Genomic DNA, 17471 nt, shown 5'->3' with positions numbered 1-17471 from the left:
TACAGCTCACATTTTTATTTACAAAAATGAAAAAGAAAAAAATAACTGAGCTAAGCAATTTTATTGCTTACACTAGTAGTAGAGGGACAGCAGCTTTTAGAGTTTGTGATTTTAAACAGCAAAATGCTGACAACAGTGCTGTTTTCATGCAGGTACAAAGGCATCTGGATGTTTCAGTCTTTGTGCTGAAACGTGACATTTGATATACTGAGTTTTTTATGATCCTTACGGTTTGTTTTATCATGCAGGTCCCTCACAACCCTCGGTCTGGTTATCTCAGCCCTAGCAGATCAGAGTGCTGGCAAAAACAAGAATAAATTTGTTCCATATCGTGACTCAGTTCTCACTTGGCTGCTCAAAGTAAGTTATTTTTTCCCCATCCTCTTGGTGGTTGGCAATAGGGAGAATAACGAGTAGAATATTAGTCCCTCCCAATTATCTTCTTCTCCATCAGTGTTCAATTTTATATAATCATTAGGCTCTTATATGATAATCATAATTCTAATTGATTAAGCATAGGTTTCTTCCTAATTCACCAAAACCTGGAAGCAATGGGAGTTTTGGGCACTCTGTATTGCACAATTGCCTCTGAGATGTTTGGGGAATAGAAAAATGACCTAGTGCTAAACTAATAGCTGTGTGAATCATGGAGAAGGAATTTCTACTGTCTTACAGACTCCTTTTGTTTGACTGGCATTTTGGACCTTATTTTTCTATTTAACTTCAAGACTGCTCATGATATTTTGATTTGCTTTCAACTTTTTATAGCTGTTAAGATACAGAGTAAATCACATAGCCATTCATTGGTTGGTTCGGTAAATAAGAGAAATGCAAATGAAAAAGAAAAAAAAACTTTGTGAAGTGCTGTGAGGAGAACATAAAGAAATGTAAAACATTCTTTGCCCTCTTAATTGCTCAGAATCTAGTAAGGGAGACACGGTAAATACACAAAATATTATAATATGAGTGAGCGATTCCATGGGAGAGGTAGTAATAACGTGTAATAGGAGTTTGGGGAAAAGAGAGACTTCCCAGGTTTCTTCTAGTTTTCGAGGTTCCGTTTAACCTTGGTGAATTGCATATTGGTCTGGGAATGAGAGGATAAAAAGCTCATGATAGTTGGACTCTTTACCGAGTGGCCAACCTGGAACAAAATATTTTCCTGATAACTGTTTTCTATTTTTTTAAATGGAGAAATAATTCTATGAGCCCCATTTAGTCTTGTGAGGGTTTTTTCCTCATTGATGAAGAATGTATTGAACACCTGTTATTCACTGTGCTAGGGGTTGAGAATATGAAGATGATTTAAACACAAGCCTTTAAGTAGCTTTAGTAGAAGACCCTACTTTGACTTAGTCCACGGCTTCTTTAGAGAACTGTGTTTGTAAAGGGAATAGGATTTTCTTCTAGTTTCTACAACCTCTCAAAGGGTTACTGGTATTCAAGTTTACTTTCCAAAACTGTACACCATTTGAACATGCTTTATTAAATGTAATTTGACCAAAATGCAGTAAAATTGACATGTAAAACAAAAGGATAAACAATTTCATAATTAAAAGCCACTTCGAATAACTCTTGAATTAAAGGGATATTACAAAACATTTCACTACTGAGGAAATAATTCTACTGGTGTTCATGTGTTAATAATTAACCTTGAAATCTCGTTTATTTAATTTCCAGAAGAAATCTTAATAAGATACTCATTTCCGCCTCACTTTCCACAGAAACATTTCCTGATCATTCATGAGTATTCCCTGGATATGCCTGATTTAAAAGACAGAATATTCATTGTCCTGTTGTTTCAATGTTGCTATTTTATTTAAATCAACAATGGGAAATATCTTTTGTTAAATTAATTGACATAGTTAAAATGGCCTAGGTAATTATTCAGTGGCCATTCCATAGGCTAAAGGCCAGGAGAACATGTTTGAGGAGAATCTGATACCATGCTAAGTGGTTCACATGTATTATCTTATTTACTCCTGGGAAGATAAATGATGGTATTCCCATTTTACAGATGAGAAAATAGAGTCAGAAACAAAATCGGAATCCAGGGCCCGCTTCGCTGCCATCTTTTTTTGCTTAGGCTATGCTGTTATCAAAGGTTACTTTTCATTAGAAGGAGAAGTACTTGATTGTTATCAAACATTGATAGAAACTATTGAAAAAACTTCAACTTGAAGAACAAAACTAAACGTGTTTTTAAAAAGTTCAGTTTATCTTCTGTTTAGTATGATTAGGTTATAATTGTAAATTTCATATGTTAATTCTTAGGGTACAAAAATGAATACTTTCCTTAATTTTTGTCATTTTTTTTCTTAAAAACTATGTGATCTTCTTTATCACGTTTGACTTTTGCAGTAAGATTATAAGTAGGAGCATTTATGCAAAACGTATTTCAGGGTTTTAACAGTTTTCCCAAAGGCCTCTTGGAATCCATTGATAACACAGATCATTTTCCTTTGAAGTGGATTTTATGTCTCTGTTAGTTTTTCCTAGTTCTTAATTAGCCTACCTCCCTAATCCTTGTTCCATTTGGTATGCTTCTGATATTCTCCAACGTAATTTAAATAGTACTCATAAAATTGCTCATCCTTTATAAGATCTGCAATTTCTTTTAAAAGTTTTTTTTTTTTTTTGCCTTGTATTTGCTTTATACTTATGTTTTGCTGTTGATGTTTATAACATCTGAGAGTTGGAGAGATATTGATATACTTGGTGGGGCATAGATAGGAGTGCTTTCCTCTCAGGGAGGGTTGAGTGGTCAGTGGGGAACTATTTCGTATTAAGAAGATTTTGCCTTTCTGTGTAACCTTCTAAACATGGGTCTCTTAACATCAAGTAACTTCTGGTAACAGAAGCTCCAATGATGATTATCTTTCAAATTCATCCACTTTTTCCCATTCTTATTGCCATTTACATAATAAAGGCAACTTTCATCTCTCATTTGGATGATTAAAACCTCTCCCTCGAGCTTTCTTAGTCCATTCCATTCTTTACAATTAGGTTGCAATAGTTCTAAATTAATACCCTTCATAAACTTCAATCTCTTCAATAGCTCTCCAGAAGCCCTGATGATGAAGTCCAAATTCTTCAATGATTTATAGTTTACTAGGCCCTTTGTAATCAGACCCCTCCCTACTGCTCGTTCATCTTTTGCTCTTGGTATCATCAGTTCTAGCTAAGTGACTCTGTTTGGAACATTCTTCCTCCTCTCTTCCATCTTCTACTACCCTCCTCCTCCCCTTTACCTGGGTAATGCTTATTCATCTTAAGGTCTCAAATGTCACTTTCTCTGGGAGTCTTCCCTAACTTTTCAAGACCAGTCTTTTGCCCTGTTGTGCAAACAAGGAGTTGAATGAATTAATGAATAATTGGTCTGAACTAGCATTATGACCTTTGGTAAGTCTGTCAATCTTCCTGGGTCTCAATTTCTCGGTCTGTAAAATGAAATAGTTTGATTAAATGGCTTCAAAGTGTTCTTTCAGCTTAAAAAAATTCTGACTTCCCCAAATTAAATTTCTTTCCTAAATCCATTTAATTTGCAATTGCTACATTACAAACAAAGCTCGCTGATTTGTCTAATTAAACAATTAAAGAGTAAACAAGAAGCGTTATACTTTCTCCTTGACTGAGTGCCAGGTCTTTTGTTGCCATTTCCTTTTCGCTAATGGCCTGTGGCCATTTTTGAATACAAGCAGTACTGTTGTTGCTCACGCACAAGGGCTTTTAACATACCAAGTATTTGTTGTTTGCCAGGTTTCCTTTTCTCAGCACAAATTGAAGCACAATGTGTATGCTTTTCTCCTTTGGTACTTATTGTTACATATCCCCCTCTACCCAGTAACATTTGCTGCTCATGTGGGCTAACAGAATGCAGTGGTTCTTGAAGGGCAGCACTCCTGAATTGCAATCTGAGATGTAATTCCTCTGATCTTTCTATATGGCACTGGAATTCCATTAATGTGCATGGAATTCTCCTTGACATTTTCCTGGAAGTTGCCAAAGCTGGCCACCAGCAATGTGAGATAGAAGCAAGCAATCATACAGGCTTTGCAGAAGTCACGTTTGTTTCCGAAAGCTCAGATCATTTATATTTCCTTACCTTTTCTGCATGAAAGTATATTTCCTTCAAAGATTTATTAGCTATGTTTTCTGTGGAAAAGCCCATTTTCAGTAATGGATAAATACATGGTCATATTGTCTGTGATTATATGGAACTGTTAGGTATGCATAGGGAATGATCTTGTTTTTGGCACTCGGGCAAAATAATTTGGAAAGATGTCAGGTCACCTTCCTTATTCCTCAGGTCTGAACTCTCTGGGTGTTGCCAAGTGTTGTTTTGTTACTGTGTTACTGTGGGTACCTGTGGGGGAGTAGAAGTCATATTGGACTTGAAAGTAAAATACAACTAGACTAGAATATTGTTCAGTTTACTAGTTCTGGATCTTTAGGCAAGGTATTGAACCTCTTTTGTCAGAACAAACCTCTGTTTTCTTCATCAGTAAGATGCCGATACTGATAATCCAATTCACAAAAGGCTGAGGACTAAATAAAGTCTACGCACGAAGATTGTATAAATCACAGATTGCTCAAACGAATTTTAGGTATATTGAGATTTGAAAAAGTTAATATCTTGAAAAGTAAGAATTTTATATTGGTTAATGCTACCCAAAGGTAACGTTGGCTTTCTTGTAACCTAGTGAGTTACCTATTACAGACCTGTTTGAGTATTCTCTCCTATCTTGAGAATCTGTAATTCAGTGATATTCTGTTACTGAAAGAGGGTACTTAATCTATTCTTTGCGGTAATTCCACTCATCCTGGGATGGCATATTAGTGTATTAGTAGTTATATGTTGCTGTGTGACAGATTACTCCTAAACCTTAACAGCTGGAAATGACAGTCATTTATTATCTCACAGCTTCTAAGAGTCAGAATTCTGGGTGTGGCCTAACTAAGGGGCTCTGGCTGGGATGTTTCATGGGCTGCCATCAAAGTGTCATCAGGGGCTGCAGTCATCTCAAGGCTTATGGGTTTGGATCTGCTCTGCTTACTGAAGTGGTTGTTGGCAGGCGTCAGAAGATCTGTTTCCAAACTCACTCCTGTGGTCCTTTCACAGGAACAGCTCACCTCATGGCAGCGGTTTCCCCCAGAGTGAGAGAAATACCATGACAGTCTTTTTATAACCTAATCTCAGAAGGACATGCTATCACTTCTGCTGTGTTCTGTTCCTTAGGGGCAAATCAAGAAGTCCTGCCCACACTCAAGGGAAGGGCATGACACAGAGCTTGACTACCAGGAGGTGGGATCACTGGGGGCCATCTGAGAGGCTGCCTGCCACAGCTGTTGTATGGTGAAGTGGAGTGGGGTAGACTTAGTTTCCCAAGTCTAGTGTAATTCTGAGTTATATCTAGTTATTTTTAATGTTCTCAAGTGAAGTCGTTGTTTGAATTTGTTGGACCCCGTTCTAAAGTCCATTTCACTGTACTTACCAGTTTTAGTATAAGGCAAGTAGTAACTTTTTTTCAGCACCCTTCTCTGGACTGTAGAAGTGGTTGTGTGGAACATGAAGCCTGTGTTTGTTTTTGAAGTGCTATCAGAGGGAATAAAATGAAGTACCTTCAATGTATCTTTTGTTTTATAAGACTGTAATTGTACCTTCTTGTTTTTAAAGAATTTGCAAGGTGCTTGATAGCTTGTAACAATAACACTTGCTGAGCCACTATTTAGGCTTCTCAGAGATTCCAGGTACATGGTGTTATATAGATTGTAGGTAATTACTCTTTGATCAGATAACAAATAATATCACAATTGTTCAATTCATGCAAGGAAAAATTTATGAACATTTAAGAAATCATTCTTTTTTATTCTGAGTAGTCTGCTGACTTATCGTATCATGTTGCCTGTTAAAAGAGCACAAATTGACTTAGAGTTAATTTTTATTAAACTAAAATAAATGTAGACTTCATTGTATTTTCCTGTCCTTTCTCAAAAACCATCACTCCCTTTTACAGAAGTAGCTTGGCAGATAAGAAAGAGCATGGGATTGGGAGTCAGTATACCTGTATTTTAGTCCAGACTTTGTCCTTCAATATCTGTTTGACCTTGGGATGTTAGCTCACCATTTCTACCTTCAACTTTCTCATGTCATGTTTCCTTCCACCTTTATATTTCTGCTTAATTTCTCTTCTCCCCTAGGACAGTCTCGGGGGTAACAGTAAGACGGCCATGGTGGCTACTGTGAGTCCGGCAGCTGATAACTATGATGAAACGCTTTCAACACTGCGGTACGCAGATCGCGCCAAGAACATTGTGAACCACGCCGTGGTGAATGAGGATCCTAATGCGCGAATTATCCGGGATCTCCGGGAAGAAGTGGAAAAACTCCGAGACCAGCTAACCAAAGCAGAGGTATAAGGCACATCCCAGCGTCTCTTTCTGGGTCTAGGAAAATGTGGTAAAGTTAGAACTTGAATTTTCTTCCCCTTAGCCAGAAGTGATGAGCACTCCACTCAGAATTTTTGAATTTCCTATAGGAAGAGAAATTTGAGATGAGTAATAAAGGGAGATAGAATGTCGTAGTTGAAATGGAGAGTTTTTACAGGTGTTTAAGTATTGAATAAGAGGAGAGGATAAAGGGCATTGAGAGAATATTTCTTTCCACAGTGTAGGCAGGAGACGAGAGAAGAGGTATAATAGAACAAGGGAGAGGAAAAGAGAGAGGCTTGAAACGGAATATATGTAATTTAATTTTAATGCAGAAAATGGTGGAGAGTGGGTATAGACTAATTGGAGGAGGAATCAAACAGGTTTTTGTTGTATCTTTTGTTCACTGGTTGAAGTCAGAATGGAAATCTTAAAGTCTGTCACACCATAATAATCTAGTTTTTCCATGTTGTGGGTTAATTATGTTTGTAGGAAAAATATTTTATAACAGAAGTACCCACCTATTTAGTGGTACTCTATTTCCACTGTTCTTGAACATTTTATAATGTATGATATTTCTGTTCCATTACTGAATTTGAAACCTACACAATTCTAACCTACAATTGAATTGAGTGTTCATCCTCTTGTTAAAAGAGGAATAAAATATCAGATTTGGGATCCCTCCTTTAATTAGCATTTCTGTTCCTACAGTTTCCCCGCACAGTGGGACTCTTTCCTTGGGATGGAACCATAGCCCTCTTTGTCAGAACATGTTTTCTGGTAGCAAATGGGTAAAATACATGGTCAAAACTTGTTGCCTTGATCATATTTTTACCTTTTGAATCTTATCCTATTTGTATAGGAATAATTTTACAATTCATCAAGATTCTTTGAAATTTTGTTTCTGTGTTCCTGTTATTAACACCATCCAGTTTGCAACATGTACACCTTGAGTCGGTATGCCCTTGAATAAATAAAGACATCAATAGTCATCAATAAAGACTCGCATGAATCATGTGGAGGAATCTAAACATAGGACCTCCTGGGGTTTTAAAAATAAGCGCTTGATAGTTTGAACTATCTCCTTAAATGTGATTAGATCTTTACAGTAAGAATAGGTTGGGGGAAAAGGAAAAAGTTACGGTTTCCATTCAAACCCATGTTAGATGACTGGATGAGTTTGTGGGACTCACACAGTCGGGTGCTGTGTGTCAGTGACGTTATGTCTGAGGTGGATCAGAGACCTCAGCGAGCCTGAGAGCCGAGAGGAGGCAGGTTGTAACTTTTGTCCTTCTGGATTTATCTAATTCTTTTGTTAGGGCATCGTACAGACATTTCATGAAATAAACATTTTGCTTATAGGCAATGAAATCTCCAGAGCTAAAAGACCGGCTGGAAGAGTCAGAGAAGCTAATCCAGGAAATGACTGTGACCTGGGAGGAGAAATTAAGGAAGACTGAAGAGGTTGCTCAGGTTGGTGCTTCCTGATGAAAGCGAGAAACCTCGGGGCGGTCTCTACAGTGGGACCAACTCATGGTGTTTCTGGTTCCTTGTTTGATTTTCAGCTTCGAAGATGGTAAATCTAGCACCATTAATAACTTGCAGGATAAAATAAGACATAATTAATTGTTAATTATGTAAGAAATAATTTTTTAGGGTTGTAAAAAGTTTTTTTTTATGCAATAACTATTTTGTAGCCTCTGGCTCTGAACACCAAATTCTATTAAGTGCTTTGTAGACCTAAGGAACTTTCCCAAACCACAAAATTATTAGTAGTAGATATTAGGCTATGAGATGCTTGCTTGCACATGACAACTCAGTAATAGTAATATGAAATACTTAAATCTGAGGTAGCCATCTCTCATTTTTAGAACACTTCATATAGAGTTTTTAAATCTTACGGTGGGAACATTAGCCTTGGACAGAATCCTAAAACATCCAACTGTCTCCGTAATAAAAGACTTACGCAGTGGCTTTCAGCCTCTGTTTTAGAAACATGGTAATGTGGAGTCCAGTACCCCGTCAAGCAGTCTTTTCATGATTGGACAACTCTAATAGTAGCTGGTCAATACAACTCTTTCATTCTTTCATTTCTGCTCACTGGCCTTAGTTTGTTCTTCCAAAGCTAAGAGAGTAAGTGTCCCACTTGTATGTAGTAACTAATAATAACAATAATAGCCAGTATTTATTGGATATACATATGTATTGGGCCCTATGTTAAACACTTTTAAATACAGTATTTTATTTAATCCTCCAGTAGCCCTATGAGACTATTATTATCCAGGTTTTTAAACTCACTGATGCCTCTTCCTTTCCTTTTTTAAAGGTAAAAATATCTAGTGTTTTCACCTGTCCCCGATATGAGCAGATATATAGAACTTGCTACTACTTCTGTCACCTGGTAGATTCATCTTTAAGTGTGCTTTCCAGAACCAGTCTATACCTCAGATGTTGTAGCACAGTACTACTATTATGTAGCATAAAGTGGATGTTATACTGGGGGTGCTGAAAAAATGGATACAAGTGGACACTTTGGGCAATGTGGCTCAAGCAGTAGTTCACAGTAATCAGAAGTGTCTGGACGCTGATGGTAACCACTTTGGGCACCTCTTGTAATTGCAGAAGTCAAATGTGACTTGTATTCATCTTTTCTTATCAGTATATATTGAGTATTATAATTTTAATACAGTTTTCCTTTCTTGTAAAGTGTATATATTTTTTTGGCATCCTCTGTATTTATATTAGTAAAGAGTAGCATTGAAGTCGATTTTTAAACACTAATTATTATAGCCAATTTAAAAATTGGTAAGAGTATAACCACATGTACCCATCATCACCAGGTTTCATTAAAAACATAGGAGCAATCTTGTCTTATCTGTATCCCCCCACTGGGTTATTTTAAAGCATATCTCCCAAATTACAGAGATGAGAATACACCAGTGTATAAACTTTATTTCTTGTAACATATTTCACTTTCTGTTTTTCATAAATTATAAGTCATTCTACTAGTTGTCCAATTGGGAACTAATTTGTGTGAGCCTTTTGGAGCCACCGCAAAGGTAAAACATTGACTTTGAAGTGCTCTTGTAGTTGGGTTGCTTTGCTGATACAGAGCAGGGAGGTCTAAGTGAGACGGCAGTGCTGGTGAATCTTATCTTGTGCATCTTTCCTTACCTAACTCTTCTCTCCCTTTCTCACGTGTCCCTTTTGGGGACTGAGCCTGATTTTATCTGACACCTCTTTCAATACCTTATCTCTCCAAGCCCCCAGGCTTCAATGCTGCTGAGCTTTCTTCTTCTCTCCCACTGCTGCGCAAGACCTGGTAGTTGATGGTTGACCTCTTTCCAAAATAGACGAGCGTTTCCCAAAATGTATTTCGGGCAGGAGAGCCAGAAATTGTTAAGAAAGCCTTCTGGGGGAAACAAATGGTTCGTGTTCAGATAACTTTGGGAACATTTGGGTGAACTAAGTTCAATGGATTACTTTTTTGAAGGACTTTTCACATTATTTTGGGGGGTTCCATTCCAAGGCATGCAGGTTCTCCGTAAGGCCTGAAGCTCTGTGGCATCTTCCTCTAGTAGGCCAGCCCCCTACAGACCATCCCAGCCACTGAATTCCTGTGGAAACTATCTGTACCCTTTGCACCCTTAAGTTATGTAATAGTTTACTGTCATTCAATTTTTTGTGTATAGTTTTATTACTTAATGACTGTAAGATCCTCAAGAAAAAAGGCTGTATCTTTTTGTTTTTAAAGTGTGTGTTCAGTAATATATTCAAGTAAATGAACAGAACTAAAGTTGACTAATTTCTAAGCCCCGTGCCATATCTACAATACCAAATTGTCTCTTTTTTTAGTCTTTTCTATTCTCATTAAGAAACGCACACTGAAGTGAAATCAAACTCTTGACAAAGCTCAGGGTTTGGCAAATATGCCTTTGGGCGAAACCCGGTCTGCCACTTTCTTTTATTTTTTTTTTAAATTAGAATTTATTGGGGTGACAATGGTTAGTAACATTCTATAGGTTTCAAGTGCACAATTCTGTAATACAGCATCTGTATATCACATTGTGTGTTCAGCACCCAGAGTCAGCTATCATCAACAAAACAAATAATAACAAGTGTACAGAGGTGGTCTGCCTCTTTCAATTTTTTCTTTGTTTCCAAGGTGAGAATTAATAAGTCAGAATACGAGTGTAAGTAGAAGAAACTGTTGTATTACAAAAGTAGTATTTACTTATAGAAAATATAGAAAGATTATTACAAAGAAAATTTATGTTAACTGAGATCCAGTCATCCAGGAAAAACCACTGTTAATATCTTTGTGCTTTCTTCCAGGTTTTTCCAGTGCACAAATTGATATACTGTAATCTCCTTTAATATTACTTTTGAATTATTTAATATTCATTTAATATTATTTCATGAGCTAGTTTACAAACAAACAAATTTTAAATTGGCTATAATAATTACTGTTTAAAAATCGATTTCAATCCTACTCTTAATTAAAGTATCTCACTGCTTCAATAGCTGTGGAATGAATACTTCTTTAATACATTTACAGGAGCGACAGAAACAACTTGAGAGTCTCGGAATATCCCTTCAATCTTCTGGAATTAAAGTTGGGGATGATAAATGTTTCCTTGTTAATCTGAATGCTGATCCTGCTCTCAATGAACTTCTGGTTTACTATTTAAAGGTAAAGTGTCAGGCTTTGCTACTATTTCCTGCCATGAAATAGAACTGTGTTTCACAACATTTTTTTAAACCTTAGAGAACCACTCTTACTCAAAAATAATGAATTAGCAAATTGTTTTTATTTGAATAAGCTGTAGTGTAGAAACATCTTGGGTTTCTGGAATAGTTTCCCTTTTTTAGTTCTCGGGTGATGTCATTCAACCTAGTAATATAAAAAGTGATATTCTGATATTATTTCTAACAAATTAAATAGCTTAGCTACTATTATTTAATAGTAACTAGTAGGAAGTTAAGTAGACAACTTTAAAGCTTAAAAAATGACTTTTAAAACTAAATGATTCATTAGTAGATGAAAGCTTTTGTGGTTTATATGAAGCATACCTTTTTGTGAGTGGTTTGTTAGCGTATGTGGAGTTAAGTAGTTAACTTTAAAGCTTAAAGAATATTAGAATAGGACTTAAATATTCTGCCTTTTTTTACTCATTAGTAGACTAAAGCTTTTGTGGTTTCTATGAAACACACCTTTTTGTGAGTGGTTTGTTAGCTTACAAGAAGAGTTATGTTCCTAGGACCACTTGATATGAAATTTGTGTTTCCACTAACTCTTAGGAAAATTAAAAAGTTTGGATTATCAACTTATAAAAAAAGAGAGAGTAAGTTACGTAGAGACTGAGAATGTCAGAGTATGGAACAGAAAGAAAAGAAATACTGATAGACATTGAGCTCTGTAAACTGCAGGACCTACCAGGAAGACAGGAGACGACTTGATGAATCCTGAGACACTACATAAATTATGAGTAGCTCCCAGAACTTGTTTTTATTAACCCCAGAGCATAAATGAATTATATAATGGACTATATGACCCTAACAGGAAGTTAGTAAATATTAGGAGGACATTTCCCCCCCCGCCCCCCATTGGAACTATATGTGTGGGTTTTACTAAGGTGACTAGGAAAGTAAAGATAATGAGCTGGGAGAACTGGAAGCTGCTGTAAAATTAGAGAATTGTGTGGTTTCATTTCCAAAGAGACTAAAGAATTCATGATGCATTGGCTAGTTGCCCAGTTTTTATCAAAAATATCCCAGGATAATTGCTTGGTGTAATTTTGAATACCACGTTTTATTACACTGTGCATTAAGTCGTGTCTTTGATACATACAGTCATGTGTGAGCTCGCAGGTATTGTGGTGTAATGGGAGGAACGCTGGAGTACGAGGGGGATGGCCTGTGTTTCTGGTCCCGTACCACTACTTCACAGATGTCTGATCACAAGTCCTTTGCCCCCTCCCGTCTACAGATGCTTCTTCTATAAACGGAAGTTTTCTCTGTCTGGCTACCTCATGGGGTTCCTGTGAGGAGTAAGTGAGATTGGATATAAAGAAACACTATGTAAACAGAAGCAGTGTACATATATAAAATATTTCACGTACCATTTTCACATTTGATACTCTCTGTGGTACCTTACGTATCTGACCCTTATCTTACTCATCACTTACTGTGCTTCTAAACAGTGTTGGCAGCATTTTGTGTTAGAATTTGAGCCATAGATATTCATATGTGTTAGGAGAGGTGCAGTATTACAATAGGACTTCAATAGTCTGCCCTTTTTATTTCTCCGAACTATGAATTCTTTTTCTTTCTGATGTGGCGAATTTCAAATTGGAACACACAAACACACACACCCAACAAGAAAAAACCTGATTTATATCTGTTCCTTAACTAAAAAGTTAAACAAAGAAACTATTTAAAGACTTTTGGAGAGTAGTCAAAATATTTCTGGTCGTCTTGTGTGGAGGTGTTGGGATTCTGTTTCAGACTGTGTGGTCAGCCCTGTTTTGGCAGAATTGGAGACAGTGTTGATTTCTTCACTGCCCAAGCTAACCCCATGACAAGAGTATTCATGACCAAGCACGTTCAAAAGGATGCTGATCTCAGTCCAAGAACAGTTTTTGCTTCAGTAAAGTGACACCATGATGTGGGATAGAGGAATTTGGAGGCCCAGCGTTTTTTTTTTTTTTAATTTCTTTGCTTTCAAATTCTCCAGTCGATTTAGATGCTGGGCAGATGACTTCACATCTCTGGGTGACCTTTGACATCCCATCTGTAAAACGAGGGGACTGGATTAAGATCTCTCTAACATTCTTTCTACTCCCAAGTTATATGGTTCTCTTCCAGAACAGAATCCTCCATATATGTGTTCTGTCTAGAACTGGCAGAGGCAAGGTATAGTGGCTAAACCATAAACAGAACGTAACTCCAAGGTAATTCTGTATCTAATTTGCATGTATCGGGAGTCCTTTCTTTGTACGGGTCCATATACACAAATTCTAGTTACCACAATTTCATAAATAATGTTGACACTGCCGCCACTCATGAGATGCTAGATGCTCAGCCAGAGGAGCGCAGTAAAGGTGAACGTACTGATGTAAATAATGCAAGTGGTTGTGACGATAAGAATAAAGGTGTTTCAAGGGAGTGATAACCAGAAAACACTCAGATAAGGAACTCACTGGTATATTTTGCAACACCAAAAGCATAGAGGATAAAATGATAGAAGGTTAGAAAGGAGTGTGACAGTTTGCCAAGTCATGGAAAAATATGCTCCCTTTGTATGGTAAGTTACGTATTGAGAAGAACGCAGCAAGTACTGTTCAGACAACTCTGGATAAGCTTTTTGTAAAGAAATAAAATGTTTTGCTTCTCAGTGTTTCTACTTTTAAAATTATAGCATACTAAATAAATACTAGCTTTACTATTTTTTCACTTCCCTGTACATTATAACAATAAGAGAATTTTTAATGTTTTTACAGACATTTTTAAAAGTCACAGAATAATTGCAATTTTCCCCATTGATTACTAGTAAGCTTTCCTTGCACAATTGTTTTTATGCTTCCGCACACTCGTGCAAAGCGAGGTCTGCCTGGAGTTCTGAGGTGAACTTAGAGATTTATTCTAACATGAGCCTAGCTCCTAGAGAGAAGAGCCTAAAAACATTATGGCAGTAATATACTGTTTTTTCTAAAAGTTTTATATAAATATATTAGAAAAACAAGGGGGGATTAGCACCCAAATTCCAACACCCAGAGATGACCACAGTTAATATTTAATATTTTCATCTGTATCCTCTGGATCTATTCCTATATGTATGTGTCTACATTTATACTGATACATATTTTTTAAGTATAGAAATGGGATCGTAGTATGATTGATGCTAATCACACCCCTAAATTATCCACCAAACTTTCAGGAGAGCTGTTTGGCTTATGCGGTTCTGGATCTACTCTTCCACAAGTCAGCTATTTTTTAAAAGAATTAAACAATTTTTTCAGTTACAGTTGACATACAATATTACTTTAGTTTTAGGTGTACAACATAGTGATGAGACATTTATAGAACTTACAAAGTGATCACCTCAATAAGTCTAGTACCCGTCTGACACCATACACACAAGTCAGCTATTAATGGCTGGGAAAGCATTGGTGATTCTGAAGGATTTGGGGGCAGATTATACATAGGCACACTTGAGAAGGATTTGCAGCAGTGATTCAGTAGCAGCTTCAAAGCACAGGGACCCTATAGCATAGTTCCCATTGCAAGCAAACTGCCTGTTGTCTTTGCCAGTATTCACAGTCACCAACTGAGGTGATCAGAATGGCAGGGGCCACCACCATTCTATGTCTATGGAGCTGTGGGCGAGGCTTTCAGGAACCCAAGATGAATAAGACACAGTTGTGGCATTTTAGAAGTTTTTGGTTGGCAGCAGTGTGGCTCATCTCATGTAGAATTTGAATTTGTAAAAGACAGAAAGATACTTTTCCTTCCTTCTTCACCTCCATTCCAGAAAAGCTGTCTTGAGAGTCTTGGTTCTTTAAGCCAGGGTAACTTCTTTTTTTTTTTTTCTTTTTTAAGATTTTGCTTTGCTTTTTTTCCTTTTTTAATTTTCTTCTCTCTCTCTCTCTTTATATTGGGGAACAGTGTGTTTCTCCAGGACCCATCAGCTTCAAGTCGTAGTCCTTCAATCTAGTTGAGGGCTCAGCTCAGCTCCAAGTCCAGTTGCCATTTTCAATCTTTAGTTGCAGGGGGCGCAGCCCACCATCCCATGCCGGAATTGAACTGGCAACCCTGTTGTTCAGAGCTTATGCTCTAACCAACTGAGCTATGCCCACCAGGCTGACTTCTTTGTTAAGAATTTTGACTATTTAGATATGTAAAGAGTAACAAATACTTTTCTGCTTGTTGCCCCAGGCAGTTACTTACCTTTTCCTTCAGAAATATTGAGAAAGCTGAGAGATGAGAAAGCCCAGGCTGTACTGATAATGCTATTTTTCCTGCTAGCAGGATAGGAAAAGCCACCCTGTGAAATATGTCACCAACGCATATGCCCTGTCTTTCCCCCTTTTAAGGATTTGGCTAATCAAAGACAGATTCTCAAAAGAGCCACATAGATAGTTGATTCATAAAGGAAGCAAGGTTAAGTAAATTTATAGAATAGTTACTGTGTTTCCCCAAAAATAAGACCAAGCCGGACCATCAGCTCTAATGCGTCTTTTGGAGCAAAAATTAATATGAGACCCGGTCTTATTTTAATATAAGACCCGGTCTTATATCACATCACGTCAATCACATCACATCACATCACATCATCACCACCACCGGGTTTTATATTAAGTTCTACTCCAAAAGATGCATTAGACTGATGGTCTGGCTAGGTCTTATTTTCGGGGAAACAACGGTAACTGATCATCTCTGGTGAAATTAAATTTAAATGGATGAAAAAAGGTTAAAAAGCCATTCCTATCCTTTGATTATTTCTAAATTTTTAAATGTAGTACTTTGTATTTGCTAAAGTTTTCCCTAAAACTAGTATTTTTTGTCATTATACCCATGTATGACATACAGACTAAAAAGCTATCCTGATGAACTTTTATCTTATTTTGATTCCTTTGTACTGTCACAGCATTTAGTTACTGATTAGATAAAACTTCTATACCAAACTATGATATTTATTTTTTTCTCATCACTATTTTTATCGCAGTATTTAGAACACTATAGGAAGAACTTACCAAAAAGCTTATTGTTTAACTTGTTTAAGCATCAGACAGTAAAGTTTTGGCAGAGTTGAGCTTTTGGAACTCAGTATTTGAGATTCCAGTGAATCTTTATCCAGATCAGAATAGATTGCAAAGTAAAATGAGAGATTTTGTTGCCATTTATAGTGTATGCTCTTATAGTGTATGGGACCTTGTCTGTCTTTTATCTCCAGTGGTTCGTCGCCCAGCTCAAAATAGGTGCTCAATACTTGTTGAAAAAATGAAAATTTTCTTGTAGACTTTGGAGTAGATCATTGCATGTTTGAGTTAGTGTCTTTTCTCTGATAATTTTAAAACAACATTTGTGCAATAGATAGTATCAATGGAATAGCCAAACCCATAGGGAATTTTTATGAGTTTATTTGAGCCAAACTGACGACATGCCAGGAAGCAAGATCTCAACCGAATGACAGTTTTGCAGTTTCTTTTATACATTTGAAATTAAGTAAAGAAGATTACATGAAGGTGGGAGAAAGCAAGGTACAGGATAGTTAACAAAATTACATGTTCCCTTGAGGGAACCTTGAGGGAACCTTGAGGTTACGCCTCAGGGGGTCTGAAAAAGAGGATTACTCTGGTATTTCAAAGGTGTGTTAACTTAGATATACAAGAACAATGGACAGGGCTGGCTTAAGGCAAACATAAACCTTTTCTAGGCCTGGGGCATGACTACCTACCATGACCCGCCCAGTTAGGAAGTTTATGATCAGATCACCCTGTGAGGTTACTTTTGGTCAGATTTATTACGGAGCCCCGTTTTCATCCACAACAGTAAATTGGGGTACTAAGTGTAATCAGGGTTCAGAGGTGGGAGAAGTCAGTGTTGCCTAATAGTGAAAGCTTCAAGTTGAAGATGAGGTTAGAAGTAGTTGCTGAAAAATATTTTGTATTTCGAGGAAGAGAAGAAAGAGCATTTCAGGCAAAGAGAACAAGAGCAGGGCAAAGACTGGGAATGAACCTCTGTGCGGTGTTGAACCGTGATACTAGGAGTTGGTTCTACACTCAAACTCCAATCTAGGCTGTAGCTCAAGGCTTTTCTCCACCTCCACCCCCAGGACAAAAAGGGTTCCAAAGTCACAGTTAGTATTCCAGCTACAATTTCTCATAGGACCAGGAAAGGGGTTATAGTAGAAATGGCCTAAGGCCAAGTACTTTGGGGATTGCTTTCTTCTTTTTTAGGTGATCTTGGGCCCTTTTTCTCTTCGGACTGTTTTTTTTCCTTTTGGAACTTCTCTTTCCTTGGGTGTGGTAAGACTGGGT

General features: G+C 37.1%; 1 protein-coding gene across 1 annotated transcript in view; it reads left to right on the top strand.

Annotated features, from left to right (window-relative positions):
- KIF13B (kinesin family member 13B) overlaps window positions 1-17471 on the top strand; it is a 167007-nt gene that overhangs the window by 65712 nt on the left and 83824 nt on the right. Inside the window, exons 10-13 of the mRNA XM_033133863.1 lie at window positions 249-360; window positions 6202-6414; window positions 7792-7902; window positions 10988-11122. Coding sequence (XP_032989754.1) covers window positions 249-360; window positions 6202-6414; window positions 7792-7902; window positions 10988-11122 — 571 coding nt within the window. The remainder of the gene's footprint in view (window positions 1-248; window positions 361-6201; window positions 6415-7791; window positions 7903-10987; window positions 11123-17471) is intronic.

The sequence above is a fragment of the Rhinolophus ferrumequinum genome, chromosome 18 (genome assembly GCF_004115265.2).
Source record: "Rhinolophus ferrumequinum isolate MPI-CBG mRhiFer1 chromosome 18, mRhiFer1_v1.p, whole genome shotgun sequence".
NCBI lineage: Eukaryota > Metazoa > Chordata > Mammalia > Chiroptera > Rhinolophidae > Rhinolophus > Rhinolophus ferrumequinum.
Note: the sequence above shows the minus strand (reverse complement) of the source record. Positions and strands in the feature narration are given on the sequence as shown.